This window comes from Rhododendron vialii, chromosome 4a (genome assembly GCF_030253575.1).
Source record: "Rhododendron vialii isolate Sample 1 chromosome 4a, ASM3025357v1".
NCBI lineage: Eukaryota > Viridiplantae > Streptophyta > Magnoliopsida > Ericales > Ericaceae > Rhododendron > Rhododendron vialii.
Window position 1 is genome coordinate 20103684 of NC_080560.1, and position 18204 is coordinate 20121887.

Here is an 18204-nt window from a genome sequence, read left to right on the forward strand (position 1 = left end):
CACACGCACACACACAACTCACATAATGCCACCCAAAACCGGTCATTATGTAGTTTCAAAATATTTCCTTCCTCGGAAAACATTTCCTTTCTTTAATCACACCCTAGGTGCCATGTTTCTACTTTCTCGATTCTCGTGTTTCATGCAAAGACTCCGCGGTAGGACAAAAATAAGCATGAATCATTCTAACAAGATCATCCAATTCTATATTACTTATCACGCTCAATCACTACTTATAACATAATGCCACATGTACGGACGCCCTTGGAGTGTATCACTTATGCTTTATTCAAAGCACAACGCCACATGTACGGACGCCTTTGGAGAGAAATCACTTATGCTTAATCACACCACAAGTAATACAAGCAATTCATATTTGCATTAATCATCTTAAAGATCAAAATACAAATACTTCTAACAAACGATAAGTTCTACCTTTCGAATCTACTTAAACTTAGGGAAGTGAGTAAAGGTATTCTGCCGTTCTTCTTATCAATTCAAAATAATAACGTTATACTTGAGTAAGTAAGTAAATAGGAAGTAAGTAAGGATTTCCTTACCGTTCTTCTAGGCGGTAGTAACGGCTTACGGATGGTATTCGGCGGTCGGACGGAGTAACTTCCTACGGTAAGCCTTCGGTAGCTTCGAAAGAGAAAGGTTTCTCTCAGAATTTCTTCTTAACTATTACTACTTCTACTTTTGGATCGAGAGGGTGGTCGAGTGGTGGTTTAGTGGCGGCCTAGGATGAGTTTCTTTGAAGAACTCAAGAACACTCAAGAACAAAGAAGAACAAAAGAAAGAACAAGATTTTTCTAGAGAGAAGTTGGAGCAATGAGAAGGTGTGAGTTGAATGCTTGGAATGGCTTGCTATTTATAGGCAAAACCTTGGCTCCCTCTCCCTCCATCATGGCCGGCCCTCTCTCTCTCTATATCTCCCATGGATTTGCTCCATCAACTCACATCAAAGCATGACATGCTTTGTCAAATCCAAATCTTTAGGCATAAGGCTATAAAACCCAAATAAGATCTTTAGCCTTTCTAGGTGAATCTAGGTAATTATAACCTAGGTCTAGCTTTGTAGTCAAAATCTTAGGCTAATAAAGGCTAGGATTGTCATAATGGCCCATCATAGGTCGTCATTAGGCAAAATAGACTTAGGCCTATTTAGGTAGCTTGTATGGCTAGGTTTTGTACTAAGGATGATTAAGGAAGATCTGTTTGGAAAGAAGGAGACAATGGTACAAGATTTAGTTTTAAACAAATCATAGAAGTACAATTGGGGAGTTAAGTTTGGCTAGGAAGAATATTTCCCAAGGATTTTGAAAGATGTAGGAAGATCATGGGAATCAAGAGTGGTACAATCAAATCTTCCTCTTTCTTCCTTCTCTCTCTCTCTCTCCCTCTCTCTCGGCTACTCTCTCTCTCTCTCTCTCTCTCTCTCAAGTACACTATATGTATATATACATACTCCTAAGAACACAAATAAAATAATAGGTACCCAGTACTTTGTCTCAAGGAAACTTAAAGACTAAGATTTCTCCTACTAACAAATAAATAAGCACATGTTGGATTAAACAAATAGACTAGTGTACTAATGTACTCTAGAAAGATCAACTCCCCAATAAATTAATCCAATTGGGTACAAAACCCCAATATAAAATAATATAAGAGTACTTTAAGAATCTTAGGCTTTAAAGGCTACTAAGTACTTTTATAATAAAATAACATGTACTTTATCACATGTGCAATTAGGAAAAAGACTAGATTATTCAATCCTTGTACTAGATGGAAGACTAACCTTTTACCCAATGGATAATAAATCCCCTAACTTTTGTTGTCCAATGGACAAAAGTTAAAAGGAAACTTTTATATTAAAATAATCAAAGTCCTTTAAAGCATGTGACAAAAGCCCTATATTTAAATATAGGTGTGGTACCAAGTACCCCAATTAAATAAAAAGCTAGGACTCTCCCCATTAGTTTATAATAGAGCACAAGTACTAGTTTAATCAATAAAGTACTTTAGAAATCTAGGGTTTAGATATACCCCAATATTTTAATGCATAAAATCACATGGGAAATCCATACTTGATTATTTTAAACAAACTTTGTACTTTGTTGGAAGATTTGGGCTATTACCCAATGGATAATAATTTCCCTAGCATGTAAAGACCAATGGATAAAAGAAGTACAAGTACTTTTATACTTAAAATAAGATTTTGAAAAGACTACATGTACTTTTAGTCAAATATTATAATGAAAAGCTTATTGTCCAATGGACAAAATTACCCTAACAATTATGGACCAATTGGTAAAGGCAAAAGGTTCAAAAGGTTCATCTAGTAACTATGTGAGTTGGTTGCTCGGTTCCTCCAAGTAGTCGGTTGGAAACTAACTAAATTGGTCAAGTAGGATTTCTAGTCGAGAGTTTAACCATTGGCCAAAATCTAACTATGACGAAAATTAACAAGAAATCATATAGCCACTCAAGAGAAAATAAGTAATTCAAATAAAATTCAAATATTTAACGAAAATTTTATTGACCAAAATTAAGGGGCGTTACAGGCTTCGTGAGAGGCAGCTGAATTTGAGCTGTGCTACTTGTCAAAAGTGCCCATACCTCCATGTAGGATTTGAAGCTCCCGTTGGAGCTTCTCTGCTCGTAGGTGGATTCCTAAGATTTTGTCTTCTTATTACATTGTCGTGCATGAATGGGATTGCTTTAGCTTGTGTCGATGAAATGCTCAATGTTTGAAATGTTGATAGAGAGTCTTAGATATGTGGAGTGCAGTTGCTAGCTGACAAAAGTTTGAGCCAGGGCTCTTTGAATAATCTGGAAATTGAGAATAATCTGGAAAATGAGCTTGGTGAAGCCCACTTCCTTTAAGTAACCTATTTATTTATTTTATCTTCTTTTTTTTCAGAAAACACCCCTCATTGATTTGGAATCGACTAAGTTGTTGGTTCTTTTCCAAAACAATGGTGGATCCCTCATAGTTTTGGATCCGGTGACTTATACTGTAGAGGCTGAAAAGTTACTAAAACCAGTTAACTTGTGGCCCTCAGAACTAGTTTTGGTCTTTCCCAAAGATGTATTTAGGTTTTAAACAACTTCGCCAATAGCCTCTGTCCCTCAACAAAATATTAGTAAGGGTATTGATATTAGTCTTTTTGAAAGACGTACTCATATAGGGTACTAATATTAGTTTTTCCGAAAGACGTACTCATATTTGAAATGGCATCCTCATACTCAACAAAATAGTACTAGGAGTTATTACCAGACCAAATCAAAAGCTAAGGTATGGCCTTCATCATAAGTTGTCTTGGTAATTTGCTATTCTTCCTATTCTTCTTTGTTTTGGAATCTATTTTGCAGAACACTTGCCACAAAACTTTTTTGACTCGATTTGTCAACCAAACAATGAACATATACGAGGGAGAGCAATGAACACTTTGTTGCAGTGAGCCAAATGAGTTTGAAAATGTTATTGAGTTTGCTTTGGACATTGGTTGTCTCTATTTGCATCATTTGTATGAATTGGAGGAAGTCTGAGTATGTTTTTACGACAACGGTTGAAAAGCTATAGAGTACTAATATGGAGTCTTCATTTTGTCCTGCCATAAGCCATAGCTTACTGATAGTGCATGGTCTTATAGGCATTCTTACTTTTTGTTGCCTTTTCAGACTTGTAAATTTGTATTATTGTTATGATATGCAGGTTACTATGCGTCCACCACGTGGAGTTCGAGGCCGAGGTCGGGCTCGAGGTGTCCTTCAGGACGAGTCTAAGGCTCCTGAGGTAAACAGCTTTCAATAGTTGATTTTTGGAATGAAGTTTGACTTTGCATGACTTTCTTTGGAACAAGATGTACAATAGCTTAAGTCTTTCTCATAGACAAATTCTGCCATCTTCCTTCGTAGTGTCTCATGTTTAACCAGTTGATCTTTTTATCACATAGGCGGTATTCGACCTGAGAACACGAGACTTGACATACCTGCCCGAGTTTATACTCAATAAAAAAACCACTCCGCTTAGCTCGGATCTGTCCCACATATAGTGGAAAGAGCATGTACGAATAGTGTGAAACATTGTGTACAAAAAACTGTTTTAGTTTGTGTACACAAAGCTAAAAAAACCACTCCGCTTAAACTCGGTTCTTTTTATCATGAATGTTTGATACTACTTGATGTGTAGCATTCCTTGTTATGACTCATCGATAAGAGGGTATCGTTCCCTCTTTAAAGACTACAAATTTTGTCCAGTATCCACTAATACAATTTGATCGAATGTGAATTAACTAGCTAGCTTTAAGTTCTGCCATGCTGAAGTGGCATAGAAATTGATGATGGCATACTGTTCACAAGATTGATGATGATAACTTCAACCATTTGAGCCACGTTGAAGTATGTTTAATGTTTGTTTATAATGGATACAGGCATGATCAACCAAATTGATAAATAAGAACTGTATTGAAAATATTTTGTTGAAAGCATCTGAGTCAAAGTGGCTATGTTTAGCTGGAGAAAAACAAAGAACTTTGTTACTAGTAGTTTTTTGTGCAAGATTTTTTCTGGTAATGGAGTTCCAAGGGTGTGAATAGGGGAAGTTTATGTCTCAGGCATTAACTGTTTGTAAGCAACAATGTTGTGCCTTTTGCTAAATTGGAGATCAGAAGCAGAAGCTTCACGTATGATAAAATGTTCTGACTTCTGAAACAAAATTATTTTTTGGTTTCATTTTGGTCAGCTTTCGGCAACCAATAACCGAAATTGTTTATTATTTTCAGTAATCAGTAACTGACATGTTATGCTTATTTCGGCAAGCAGACGTTAAAACTTCATGTGGAAATGAATAACTTGTAATTGTATTATTTTCATATACATGTAGGTTATGCGTTCACTGCCTCGAGTTCGAACTCGTGGAGGCCGAGATCAGGGCCGTGGCCGGGGCCAGGCCGAAGTGCATCGTCAGGAAGAGGAACATGCTTCCGTCGAGGACATACCTTTGGATGAGGTTAAAATTTTCCAATTTCACACCAGCTTTGTAGTAGTTTGTATTTTATCTTTGTTTGTTTGTTTTGTGAAACGTTCGGTAACAAAAAACTGAAATATGTAAGTACTGCCTCTTTTAAGACTAACTTGTAGTTGTATTATTTTCATATACGTGTAGGTTATGCGTTCACTGCCTCGAATTAGAACTCGAGTAGGCCGAGGTCGGGGCCGGGGCTGGGGCAAGGCCAAAGTGCCTCGTCAGGAAGAGCAAGATGTTGTCTTCGAGGACATACCTGAGGATGAGGTGAAAATTTTCCAAAAAGGGTTCCACTAGGTTTTTATTTTGTTGAACACTAACTCATATTATTTGCTTTCTATAGTTTTTTAGTTTTAGGAACACTAATATGTATTGTTTTTGTTTTTGCTTATACGTGTAGGTTATAGCACCGCAGCCACCGGTAGAGGAAGAGTTAAACTTTTTTCAATTTCAAAATTGCTTTGAATAGTTTTTTTTAATCTTTATTTGTTTTATGAACAATAATATGTATTGTATGTTCTTGCATATACGTGTAGGTTATAGCACCGTAGCCACCGGTAGAGGAAGAGGTAAACTTTTTTCAATTGCATAATTGCTTTCAATAGTTTTTTTTAATCTTTATTTGTTTTATGAACAATAATATGTATTGTATGTTTTTGCATATACATGTAGGTTATAGCATCGCAGCCACCGCTAGGGGAAGTGGTAAACTTTTTCCAATTTCATAATTGCTTTCAATAGTTTTTTTTAATCTTTATTTGTTTTATGAACAATAATATGTATTGTATGTTTTTGCATATACGTGTAGGTTATAGAACAGTCACCGGAAGAGGTAAATTTTTTCCAATTTTATACTCGCTTGCTTTTAATAGTTTTTGTTAATATTTATTTGTTTTATGAACACTAATCTGTATGCTATTATTGGCATATATGTGTAGGTTATTCGAGGCCGATGTCGACGTCGGGGCCGTGGCCGGGGCCGGGCAGAAGCACAGCAACATGACGATGTGCCTTTGGATGTGGGTGGTCCGGAGGACCTATCCTTGCTAAAGAGTTTTCGCACACATGTGGCTAAAGCCATTTTGGAGGGAGAAGAGAGGGGTACATTAAGATTGCATCAACACTCGGGTCTTTTGGGCACTTGGGTAGTTACAGAAGACAGGTTCAAACAAAAGGTGTTGAATTCGGGCTTGCTTCCGTTGTGTAGCATAAATAAAAACGCGCAATGCAATTCCTTTAGAATCGCTGCATTTGTTGAAAGGTGGCATCCGGAGATGAACACCTTTCACTTTGACTTTGGTGAGATGGGGTTGACATTAGATGACGTAGAACATCTACTCGGGATACCTGTTCGTGGATTGCCTGTGTACACGGAGGACGAGAGGACGCCAAAAGAACTGTTAATGGATTTGCTTGGTGTGTCGAACGAAGTAGCGACAAATGCAATTACTGTGAATGCAGTTAAACGGTATACAGTTAAGTTGAGTTGGTTGGAGATGAATTTCAAAGACGTAAATGAGACGGACACAGACGAGCGGGTTGTGTGTTGTGCTCGTGTGTACCTGCTATATGTCATTGGCTGCACCCTTTTTTGTGACAAGTCAGGTGGGTTCGTACAGCTTGACCTCCTTCCACTATTGGAGGATTTAGATCAGGTTCATACGTACGGATGGGGCTCTAGTTGCTTGGCATATTTGTACAGAAATCTTGGTTATGCGAGTAGGAGGAATGCAAAGCAGATTGGTGGATTTCTTATATTACTAGAGGTACACTTACTTTTTCTGATTATGAAAAAATCAATAAGTTCATGTTACGGATATATGATTGTAATATGCTTCACATGCGTGTAATGCTATAGGCGTGGATAAACGAGCACTTCCCAACGCTACATCCTGTTGTTGACCCAGTGTACACGAAAGAGCTTCCACGGGCACGACGTTGGTGTTTGCATAGCGAGAGTGGCACTAGTGTATAGCACTACCGGCGCGTGTTGGACAACTTACTTGTAGATGAGGTAGAATTCTAACACACCCTGCATTCAGTTAGTATACCAATTTTGGTGTGTGGGACATTTTGTAGAATTACGTTGCTAATTAGAAGTTGTCTTAGAATATTATACAGTTTGAGAGTAGAAATTAAGCTCTTCCAGTAAGGACAGAGAACTGGAAGTACAATTGTTTTATAAGCTAATCAAATATAGGAGAAGTTCCAACTTAACCTGTGTTAATATTCTCCAAATTCTCGGTAACACATTGAGATGCAGGACATGGCTTTTGCTTCAAAATATCTACTATCAAACCATTAGCCTTCTCCATTGTCTTCCTTAACTCATCTTCTGAAGTATCGTAACTGTAGCACAGTGATGCAGGGACATTAATCGAGCAGAATCATTAATCGTGAAATTTCTTAAGCGTACAAGGACATGAATAATCAAGATAGCCTGCCAAAGTAACCCTGCCTCAAATTATTTTAGTTCAAATGAAGAAAACCCAATAGTAGTTCATGCCACTTTTCAATTGACGTGTTCACTACTTTCCCTTGTCCTACTTCAAAGCCAAGTTCCACATATATGCCAGACTTTAGTTTTTGAATGAATGATACAGTGTTAGTTGATGGCTTTCGCCGGATTGTTTGATTAACTTGTTATTTTATTGTACTAGTACATATCATATGTTTTGTTTGACAAGCAGGTGATATTTGACCCGTACAAGGACCGCAGGCAAAATGTCTCTGAGATTGCTTTCTACACTGGTCCCATTCATGCCATGTCCTATGTGGAGCCATACCTCCCCGACAGAGTCTTGAGGCAGTTTGGTCTATTATAGCGAATACCCGCAGACCCTATAGCACCTCAGCATGCATCGAGAGGCCAGCACACCTACAACGTTGTTTACGAATGGACTGAAGGTTTTTGGTCTAGCCCTGACTACCACTTCGTGCCTGAGGATAAGAGAGAGCGTACACCACCTGGGATTCCTTGGGCGTGTACTGATGACTACATTCCGTGGTTAAGGGTGTTCTCGCACCCGAGGGTGGGACGTGGTCTGGCACCTGGTGGAGGGCGTGTTAGGCAGGGTCGTGAGGAGCAGGTTCGGGTTGTGTTGGATGTGGTACACAGGGCTTTGGGCGATACCGGACTTGGAGCTGTTGAGTTGCGGCAGGCACTGCAAAATGTAGAAGCCATTTTACGGTCGACATTTGTTACTTAAAGGAGGCGGGGTGTTAGGGGGCGAGGTTAGATGTTGGGTTTATGGATAAATAGTTCTTATTAGTATTTTCAATTGTGTAAGACATTTGCTACTTAGACATGTTGGGCTTCTGGGGAACGGACATTTGGTCAAGCTTGTTCTGCTCTCTCTCGTAACAAGTTTAACGAGGGGTTTGTACAGGTTTTTGTTTCGAACTACATTCTGCAATGCCTTTACCATTCCATTTTAGGTCCGACTTGTTCATGGCTTTTTTTGAACTACTATGAAAGTGTCTTTCACAAAAACAAACTTTCAATATTCCGGGCCCCGTCCACATGGTCCTCCGCAGGAAGAGAATCTTAGTAAATATGGAGTGCAGTGCCTTGTCAAATCACTTTATTTGTTTGAAGTTGCAATTTTCTCCATAGCCCTCATTATCTACTCCCCCAGCCCAATTCAAAATTCTGTATAGGGGCCCCACACCCACATGCTCCTCCTCAGGGAGAGAATCTAAAAAGGCATATATGTTCTGTAAATCATACAAATTATTCAGTATCCAAGTGCTGAAATATTTATTATAACAACTTCGGGTTCTAAATGCTGAAACTTTACACAAATTTCGGTACGAAACTACTGAAAAATTATAATAATTTCGGAAAGCAAATGCTGAAATCAACCTGCAATCGAAATTATTAACACTTTTCAGTAATAAGAAACCGAAATGTTATAATTATTTCAGCAAGCAAATGTTGAAAAAAGGGCAGAATATTTTTCCCCAATAATTTCGGCAAGCAAACTTCTGTATAGTGCCCCCACCCACATGCTCCTCCTCAGGGAGAGAATCTTTCGTAAATATACGTGCAGTGCCTGGTCAAATCACTTTATTTGTTTTGAAGTTGCAATTTCCTCCATACAGCCCATTATCTTCATCTCAAAGCCCCAATGTATATGCCTATAAATTGAGAGCTGAATGAGGGAGTTTCAGACTCATACCTCCCTCTATATTTCCAACTATTTCGTACAAAATTTATTAAGTATACAAAATTTGTAAACCCTATGGCCGGAGTTTCAATTAACATATGTACATCCCATAGCCTACAGCTCCTTTCAGTGAAGTTATTTCGATGGCTTGTGCATTGTCATGCTTTTTCCAAGCTAGGTAATCAAGCCGTGTCCATCCGAATATGAGATATTGGGAATATTCAACATCCACACCATTCGTTCCCTTGTCCGAATAAGAGGTTTTGGGAACGTCGGTCAGTGTGCGTACATACTACAACGACCACATTTGGTTTCCTTGTTGAGTGGAAGGCACATCACCTACCCTCTCTACGTCATTGGAGTTGTAGTCACGTTGATGCTCCTGTTGCTGTCAAGGTGTGTGGAGCTCCCTTCACTTCCCTTGATGTACCCTCTCCGGGTCTTGCAATAATAGGCAGCTGTGCCCTGTTGCTGTGCAGGAGGCCGAGCCACCCCAACATGTTCCATCCTCAAACAGTGTCGTTTGACATTTTCAATGTTATTTTATACTTGTTTTTTATAAGTTGTGGTTCTCATAGTGTGGGAAAACGAGTCTTATAATCAATGAAACATTCTAAATGTTGGATAGACACTCAAATGTTGTCTTGTATTTTCAATTATACTCGACAGTTAGTTACCAAAATTGAGATACATTTTCAGCATACAATTACCGAAATATAATATTTCTTTCAACAGTTATTTACCGAAAATGTTTGTTCGGCAGTTGTTTACCGAATGTTGAACATATTTTCGACATGTAGTTATCGAAATATAAACTTGTTTTCAACAGCTATTTACCGAAATGTTATGTATGATTTTCAACAACTATTTACCAAAATGTAGTGCTAAGGGAGAAAATACGGGGCTGCGAATAGTCGCCCCCTCTGTAAATTGTGGTACTCATATTTGGGGAAAAAAGATTCAAATTTAACTCCATCAATGACACTTCGTGGAACATGACAGCCTCAGAGAGTCCACCTAACTTTTTGTTCTAAAAAAAGTATATTTCAGCAGGCACATGATGAAATAGTACCAATGATTCGGTATCCAAGTGCTGAAATATTATACAAATTTCGGGTTGTAAATGCTGGAAAAATACAAAAATATCGGTATGCAGCTACAACAACATTACAATAACTTTGGAATGCAGATGCTAAAATGAACCTGTGCTCAGTCAATTTGTTCACATCAACCCCATAATAAAATTAATGGCACTAAGAGCGAAACCAAACTCCATGGATGAGCTTAGTCAACAACATTGCAATATAAAGCGTCAACATGATAACCATACATATAAAACAAAACTAATCTACATCAATCGACTCAGCGGTTGCTACATCACTTCCTATTATAGCTTTAAATGCTTCTATTTGGGCAGAAAAAGTGTCTCTCATTCATTGGCCTCCTCCCATCGAAATTTGAACCAATTGTTGGCAATAGGTGGCACGGGGGAACATGCTTTTAGATCAACCTATCAAAGTAAAAAGACTTTGAAAATTGCACATCAAGGCAATTTGTAGTAATGTTGAATTTATGAGAAAGAAAACTATACGGTATGTACCTGTACGAAGTGATCTCTGTTCACGAGTCCAATTCTAAGAACCCTTATTTTGTCTGATGATGGAGGACGAGAATGGACTGGAAGGAAAGTAAGGCATTGAAGTTGGGATAGGAGGACAACCACCACATTATAAGTAGAAGCTACAACGTGACCCATGTCAGGAAAAATCATCCACCTGTCTTCGGGTGCAGTTCCATCTTCAAAGAATGACAATCTATAACGCAACTTGTTAGCACCTCCGATACCAGTCATCTTTTCGTAAAGGTCATAATGGTTATTCACCTCCAAGAGCAAATCATTTCGGCATGCCTTCTAATTGTGCTCGAATTGGTGCATAAAATAAGCTACCGCTTGGTACCCACAATTTCCATCACTTGTCACATCCGTAATAGATTTTGCATGCGGCCGAATTGGTTTCGAAAAGTTATTAAGGTCCGGTCCTACAAAAAGGGTTCCAAGAAGTTTTGGCTTCTTCCGCCTCGGTAACTCCTTTGCCGCCCAACGGCCTTTCCCTTGGGGCTATTATCATCCACCGCCTTGATGCTTTTTTTTTATTGTGGTCTTGTCAGGAGTTTCCATGCCCGCCTTGGCATTCGCCTTGGGCATTTTTTTCACAGCTGCCTTAGCCTTGGAGGTTTTTTCCTTCACCGACTTAGGAGTTTCCAAGGATGCCTCAACATACTCAAACTCGGACGGGTTCCTACGCATTGACTTATTGACCGAATCGGACTTTCGACCGCGGGTCTGGACCTTCTGTTGGGGTGAAGACAAGGATATGGTTGATGGATTCAAAATGGGTTTCAAAGTCTTCATCCAATGCATATGGGTCATAGGGTTTTGGCCAACCATTTTGGCCATAAAGATATTCCAATCGGCATTCATTAGTTTCAAAATTGCCCCATCATCTTTATGTTTCTCAAACGAAAGCATCTTCCAATGATCATTAATCAACGACAAAGGTATGGATTCGCCCCGATTCTTGAATGGAGCAATCTCGTGAGCACAAGGTAAACCATGGATTCGGCGAATAGGACAGCAACAGTCAACCTTGTCCTCCACGACCTTGTCATCAATTTTCTTAATCTCTGGCAACATCAAACCCATGGCAGTCTGTGAAGCAGCTCCCCATAAATGGTCAAAGATAGGAATTCTAAACTGGTGATGCCAACAATTCAAACTTTTCTCAAAGCTGCCATTTATATCCGTGATTTATAATTTAACCAAGTCGTGCATTTTAGCCCAGGCCTCCGAGAAGTTGGCTTGGCAATTCGCAATGCGGGATTTCAGCTTCGCATGTTCAGACTCAACCCTGTGGAAATGGTAAAGGAAAGTTTTAGGCATCGAAATATCAATATCTAATTGTGAAAAGATAAGGACACCGTGAAACATGCATATGGTGCTAACCATTTACCTATTGCTAGTCAGGTTGCCAAAGTGCATTACATTGTTCGTCCAAGCTGATACAAATTTCTGCCTATACGGTCCCAACCAATTTGTCTCAACGTACAGAAGCGCATCTGGATATAGCACAAACTCCCGCTTCATTGTACAAAGTGTTTGCTCGTATAAAGATATAATTGGTGAGTACACCAGTGAATCCCAAGCATTCTTAAACAGAGCCCAAGTCGTCTCATCAAACATCTTTCTACATTTGGCATATACATTTTGCCCAATATGCCATCGACAAAGAAGATGGCTGGCCGTTGGGAACACTCTTGTAATGGCATTCGATAGAGCTAACTCCCTGTCTGTCATAATAACACCGGGAAGTGCAGCGGGATCCATTATACTCTTCAATTTCTCCAACACCCACGTGTAGTTTTCCTCTTTCTCCCCAACAATGAATGCAAAGGCAGCCGAGAAAGTCCTCTCGGTGGATGTAATGCCAACAATCTGGAGCAAAGGAAACCTGTATCTGTTGGTCTTGTATGTGCAATCCATCAGCAAAACCCAAGGGAAAGCACGCAACATGTCACCAGAAGTAGGATGTAATCAAAATAAGTCCTTCACACAGTCATTGTCATCTTTCCGATTAAACTCGATGTACCCATATTCTTGTAACTTAGCCAATAAATATTGCATTTGAGATCTCCCCGCTCAGTCCTTAAACCCATGCTTGTAGCGTGCGTTGTAGATGGTTTTAATTGAACTTACATTGAATTCATCCTTGCCCTTTATTAGACTTAGGATCTCTCGCGGTGTAGACAATGACGAAACACACATATCCACCAACATATTCGACTGCTCCAAAGACAACCTCGCGGGATAAGTGTGCCCTTCAAGCTGTTTCGCAGGAGGATGATTGTGATTGCCGTTGTAGACAGTGACAGTCCAACCTTCCAACCCCTTAACACATCTCAGTTGAAACGGGCATTCGCATTTCTTAGTTCCTGTGACGCGTGCTATCTTCTTTGCCTTCGCTTCTTTGCCATTCTCCTTCACATTACCTCCTTTGTCCTTTGCCTTGTTGATAAATGGTCTAAACTTTCCACCCCGTTGACATGTAAACCGCATCCTTGGCCTTCGGTTCTTTGCCATTCTCTCTGCCGACTTTATGATAATTACAAACCCATTTTCCTTACCGGTAGATGTTATCCAATCTCTCAACATATCTTCAGATGCAAAAACCTACAAACATGATTCAACAAAAACATTTAATAACAGTAAACAAACAAAATCCAAAGAACCATTGAATCATCCACCTATTTTGAAAACACTCAAGTTTTCCGTTGTAAACTCCCGTGTCAAATCATATAGGGCCATTGGACCTATGTGGCTGCCGTGCGCACTCACATTCTCCGTCGTACACTCCGGTGCTATGGTCACTGGACCTATATGGCTGCCATGCATTGAAGCATCACCTTGAAGAAAGTATCAAAAATTCAAAAGTCCATTAAAATAAGTTTTATACCTCTCTGGATCTGTTTCAGTAAGTGAATGTCAAAAATACATAGAATTTGGTATATAACTAATAAGCACCCAACAATGCATATTCTTGGTGCTTAAGTCCTCTAGTATGTTGTGTTCGTACATATATATTGTCATTTTTATGTGATATTGCACGTAAGGTACGTTTTTGTGTATTTCAGGTAAAACGTGCTAATAAGGCAGTTATGAACGCCAAGGAATGCTCTGGATGCAACCAAGTGCTCAAGGCCACGTGCCACCCCATTGTGGTGCCCGAAAAGTCATGAAGAGATGGTTTGGAGGTTGGTCGGATCGCCCAAGGGTCAAGGGAATTGAAGGAGAAGTGAGGATTTTATCAAAGCAACTCATCTTCCGACCAGCTGAGGGTAGAATTGTCATATCTTTTGATGTACAAAGTACTTTTGATCCAAATAACTTGGGTTAGAAAGTAGACTCGTCGAGCTTTCCAACGGTCCAAAGAACACCCAAATCTGAGTTCGGGAGTGTCCGGAGCGAGCCCGTGAAGTTTCCCAAAAAATCTGTCCAGTTGGTACCGGTACCTCAAAAACATGGTACCGGTACCTTGGTGCTAAAATGGAAGACAGTTGGATTGGTACCAATACCTCATTTTTGAGGTACCGGTACCAATGCCCTTCGACCAGCACCTTTCTTGCTGAATATTTCAACCTTCCATATATGAAAAGTTTCTACTTCTAGTATGTTTTTGGGATATTTTGGGGGCCTTTTTGTCCATTGTAAGGCTGATTTTATAAGCCCTATAAAAAGGCTTGTATGCCATTTATGGAAAAGAGGGCCATTAGTTAGTTTTTTAGGCCTAAGTTTTCTAATTTTTCTCTAGGTTTCTCCATAGCTTTGTTCCAAGCTTTTCTTGTCATTTCCTTCAAGAACTCTTCAAGGTATTGGTTGTATATTTAATTCTCAAGTATTAATGTTGTAGCTAAGGCTTGGATCTTCTCATAAATCTAGGTTATTTTCATTTTTATCGGTGAATCATGTTTTCTATGTTTAACTCTTTTTCTAGTCTTTTTGCTATGTGTGAGTAGTTGATTAGGCTTGGCATCAGGGTGATTAACGCATCGTGACTTAGGGTTAATTTTGCTCCTCCCAACTTAAGACTTGAGGTTTAGTTTGTAAATGTGCGTGGTTCGCCTTTTATGTAACAAAACTTGTCGATGTTAACCTCCGGTGATTATATGTTTGCACATATGGTTCCGTGAGCTATGTCTCGCCTCGTGTTTGCCAAAAGAACCAAAGAACTTGCTCGCTTTCCAAACTATGCTTCTTGTTCATGACCTTAATATTTAGTTTGAATGCACGTCTTGGTGTTGTTAATCTTCGGTGATTATATGCTTGCTCATATGGTTCTGTGAGCGATGTCACGCCTTGTGTTTAGCTTGTTATTCAAACTCTATATTGAGTCTAACCATTTTCACTGCTAAACCTTCCGGTTGATAACCTATGCCGTGTGATTCAACCGTGTTTTCATTTGAGAAAAGTTGATTGGCCTAAGTTACGGGTGTTATGAACTTCTATGCCTTGCCGCGTTTAATTCTTAGTTAAAACTCATTTCTAGTCTTTTCCATAAGAGTGTTTCTCCACCTTTCAAAGGAAAACCAAAAGTTGGCCGTCTAAACGCCGGAAACCCTTACTTCTACAATCCAATTAAGCTATTTTCGATTCTCTGTGGGTACGATCCCGGACTTTTTGGTTATTATGCTATCGACGATCTAGCCCTACGCTTGGGGTGTTTCAACCTTATTTGAAGGTGAGGTTCGGAGTTAAGCATTTTTGGTGCCGTTGCCGGGGAATTCTTAATATAGCTTATTTGGAGGTTTGACAAACCACTGTAAGTACTCCGTTTATTTTTTTTTCCTTAGTGTAATTTGAACTTGATTTAATGGATACCTCTAACCGAGCCACCAATTCGACTTGAGGTGTAACGAAGCTAGATTGAGCATCAATTGCCTTTTTACTGCATTTTATCTATATAACGTGGCGGTGGCATAACCCCACGGAACTATTTTGAGAAAAGAGGTGGCAGCATAGCCCCTCTAGCCTGTTTATTTTATGTCTTATCTATCCAATAGATTGGCGGGGCAAATTGGGAAACACCTCACAAGACTTTACGGGATTACCTTTGTCCCAATCAAATTTTCACATCCCCTTTCATAGCCACTCATGACGCCAATGTTTTTAAAAGTCGTATGACCATTACCAATTGGTTTGATCTTAAGAATCAAATTCAAACTTTTGCCGAAAGAGTGAATGAGTCATTTTATGCATGTTGGGGAAGATACAAAGATTTGCTCATTGCGATCCCGAATCATGGCTTTGAAAATTTTCAATTGCTAATTATTTTTATAACGGACTTTCTCAAAAGAGTCATGCTTTCCTTGACATGTTGTGCGATGGCAAACTTTTTGAAAAAGAACCCGCCGAAGCCTTAGATTTCTTTGATTGGTTGGCTCAAATTTTACACTCTCGGGTTTATACTCAACATTGTCAAGAGTCCAACTCAAATGTCATGGAAGAGAAAATTGAGCCACATAGCTTTGTTGAAAATGTTAGTTTAGATTGTGACAGCTTCTCAGAGTCTGCTTGGAGTGATGAGCCTATTGATGAAACTGAGGTCTAGAGTTCTCTTCTTATGGATCCCCCTCTTTGTGATGATCCGGGGGATAAATGTCTCATCGCTAAGGTTGTTTTTTTCGATCTCCCGTATCTTGATCCTTCCCCAGAGGACTTACTCCTTGCTCACGAGATGAACATGCTTGACACATCTAGCGTCTACTATGAAGATTCGTTGGCAAAACCTCTCACCGCTAAGGAAATGGATGCCGAAGTGGATTACTTGTATTCTCTGTTGGCTAAACATGATGCTTATGAACCAATCTTTGAAGAGTTGAAGCCCATGAAAGTTGCAATTGTCCCTTCGAATTCTCCGTGCCATGATCTTCTCACCGCTAAGGAAATGGTTGGCGAGGTAGATTTCTTACACTCTTTGTTAGAAAAACAAGATGCATGTGGGCCTAATCTTGAGAAGTTACCAATCATAGAACTAATTGATTTTCTTGGTGTTGGGGATGTTGATTTGGTTTACAATCCTTTTATACTAGAATTTCTCAACAATTTAAAAATTTATTTTGTTTGGAATGCACACTTGGTTGAACTTAAACGTTTAAAACAAATTCGGCAATTGCGGTACTCAAAGTATCTATTTTTGTGGCATGGCCGCATTCAATTTTTGACAAGATTTTAGAGTGGAGTGCTATGCTCATCGTATTAGCTCTCATTGGCATAATGAATGTTTGGAGCCCGCGTTTGGCTGAACGTACATAAACTCTTTCTTTCTCTTTCTCTTTTCTTTTTCTCTTTAATTTGATGGTCTGGTATAGCCACCCGTTTCTTGCTTGAAAAATGGGGAGAAAAGTAGTACCCGTGTAATCGCGTGAAGATTTGGTTGTGTTTTACTTTTGGTTACTTTTGAGCCCGGATACCATGAGCCGGGCAGTTCTAATGTCATTTGTCTCTTAGTAGGTAGTTCGAGCTTAAGTCTTTTGCAGGGTGTACGTGCTACCATACCAACCTTGGTGGATTGGGTCTAAAATCAAAGTGAGTGAGGCATTCAGGAGCCCTAAGCAAGAGTGCGGCTATGTGTCGCGGTTGTTAGTCCAATAAAGCTTTGACCATGACCCTATGTGACTAGCTGTGGTTCCGTTGGAGGAGCCGAAGGAGTCAACCTTGGAAGCAGTTCGAATGACGAAAGGAGACGGTGACGCAAAAGCCTCCAACTTGGTTGAGGTATAGGGGGGTCGACATTCCCCCAGAGGTACAATCTTTTGTTCTTTCCCTCTCAATACTGTTGTTCTCTATGCTATAAGGACATAGCATCGTTTAAGTTGGGGGGAGGGATATATATATATATATATATACATGAGACTTGTCTCATTTTTTTGTTTTTGGTAAAATTTTCAAATTTTTTGTGCAATCCTCCCTTATTAGTAGTGATTTCGTATGTTAGATACTTTAAATATGCTCAATTGTTAGAATATGGCAAGAGTCATGTATCTCGTCGAATTTGATTTTGTGTTTGAATCTATGTAACATGCATATGCATATACATGAACATTGATAACAAGTTGTGCCTAAAAGTCAAGTTAAGCGTTGTGCCTCGCTAGAGTGGAGATTCATTTCTTAAGCATCCCATGCTTTTTGCTTTCATTTCCCGCACTTGCGTAAATAACACATTTTGTTCATGCTTGAATAGTGTTTATATCTTTCATGCATCTTGTTGGAGTTGCTAGCGTACTTAGGAAATGATTCAAGGCATTTTTGCTTGATTAAACCACATAAGAGTCACCTCGTCCTTGTTTTGAACCGTAGTCCGAGTCTCTTCCATTGTTCAAACTTAGGTAACCGGATGTTTGGAGGGTTGTGTGGAAGTGCGTTTTCAATGTTTCAAGGAGGTTTGGAGTGGT

General features: G+C 39.4%; 3 protein-coding genes across 3 annotated transcripts; 1 reads left to right on the forward strand and 2 right to left on the reverse strand.

Moving 5' to 3' along the window:
- The first annotated feature begins 2706 nt into the window (after window positions 1-2706).
- Window positions 2707-8276, forward strand: LOC131323799 (uncharacterized). Its single transcript, XM_058355639.1, has 12 exons — window positions 2707-2748; window positions 2924-3091; window positions 3206-3298; window positions 3719-3799; window positions 4889-5014; window positions 5171-5296; window positions 5430-5450; window positions 5702-5734; window positions 5838-5861; window positions 5968-6795; window positions 6888-7043; window positions 7720-8276. The coding sequence occupies exons 1-11, from the start codon at window positions 2707-2709 to the stop codon at window positions 7002-7004; spliced, it is 1659 nt and encodes a 552-aa protein (XP_058211622.1). The 3' UTR covers window positions 7005-7043; window positions 7720-8276.
- Window positions 8277-11323: 3047 nt separating this feature from the next.
- On the reverse strand, window positions 11324-12769 carry LOC131323800 (uncharacterized). The gene is made up of 3 exons (XM_058355641.1): window positions 12210-12769; window positions 12020-12107; window positions 11324-11908 (listed from the first exon to the last, which is right to left on the reverse strand). The coding sequence occupies exons 1-3, from the start codon at window positions 12767-12769 to the stop codon at window positions 11324-11326; spliced, it is 1233 nt and encodes a 410-aa protein (XP_058211624.1).
- A 126-nt stretch (window positions 12770-12895) lies between these two features.
- LOC131323801 (uncharacterized) lies at window positions 12896-15906 on the reverse strand. Its single transcript, XM_058355642.1, has 4 exons — window positions 15862-15906; window positions 13710-13719; window positions 13592-13659; window positions 12896-13426 (listed from the first exon to the last, which is right to left on the reverse strand). Exons 1-4 carry the CDS (start codon window positions 15904-15906, stop codon window positions 12896-12898), a joined length of 654 nt encoding a protein of 217 aa, XP_058211625.1.
- Between the last annotated feature and the right edge of the window lie 2298 nt (window positions 15907-18204).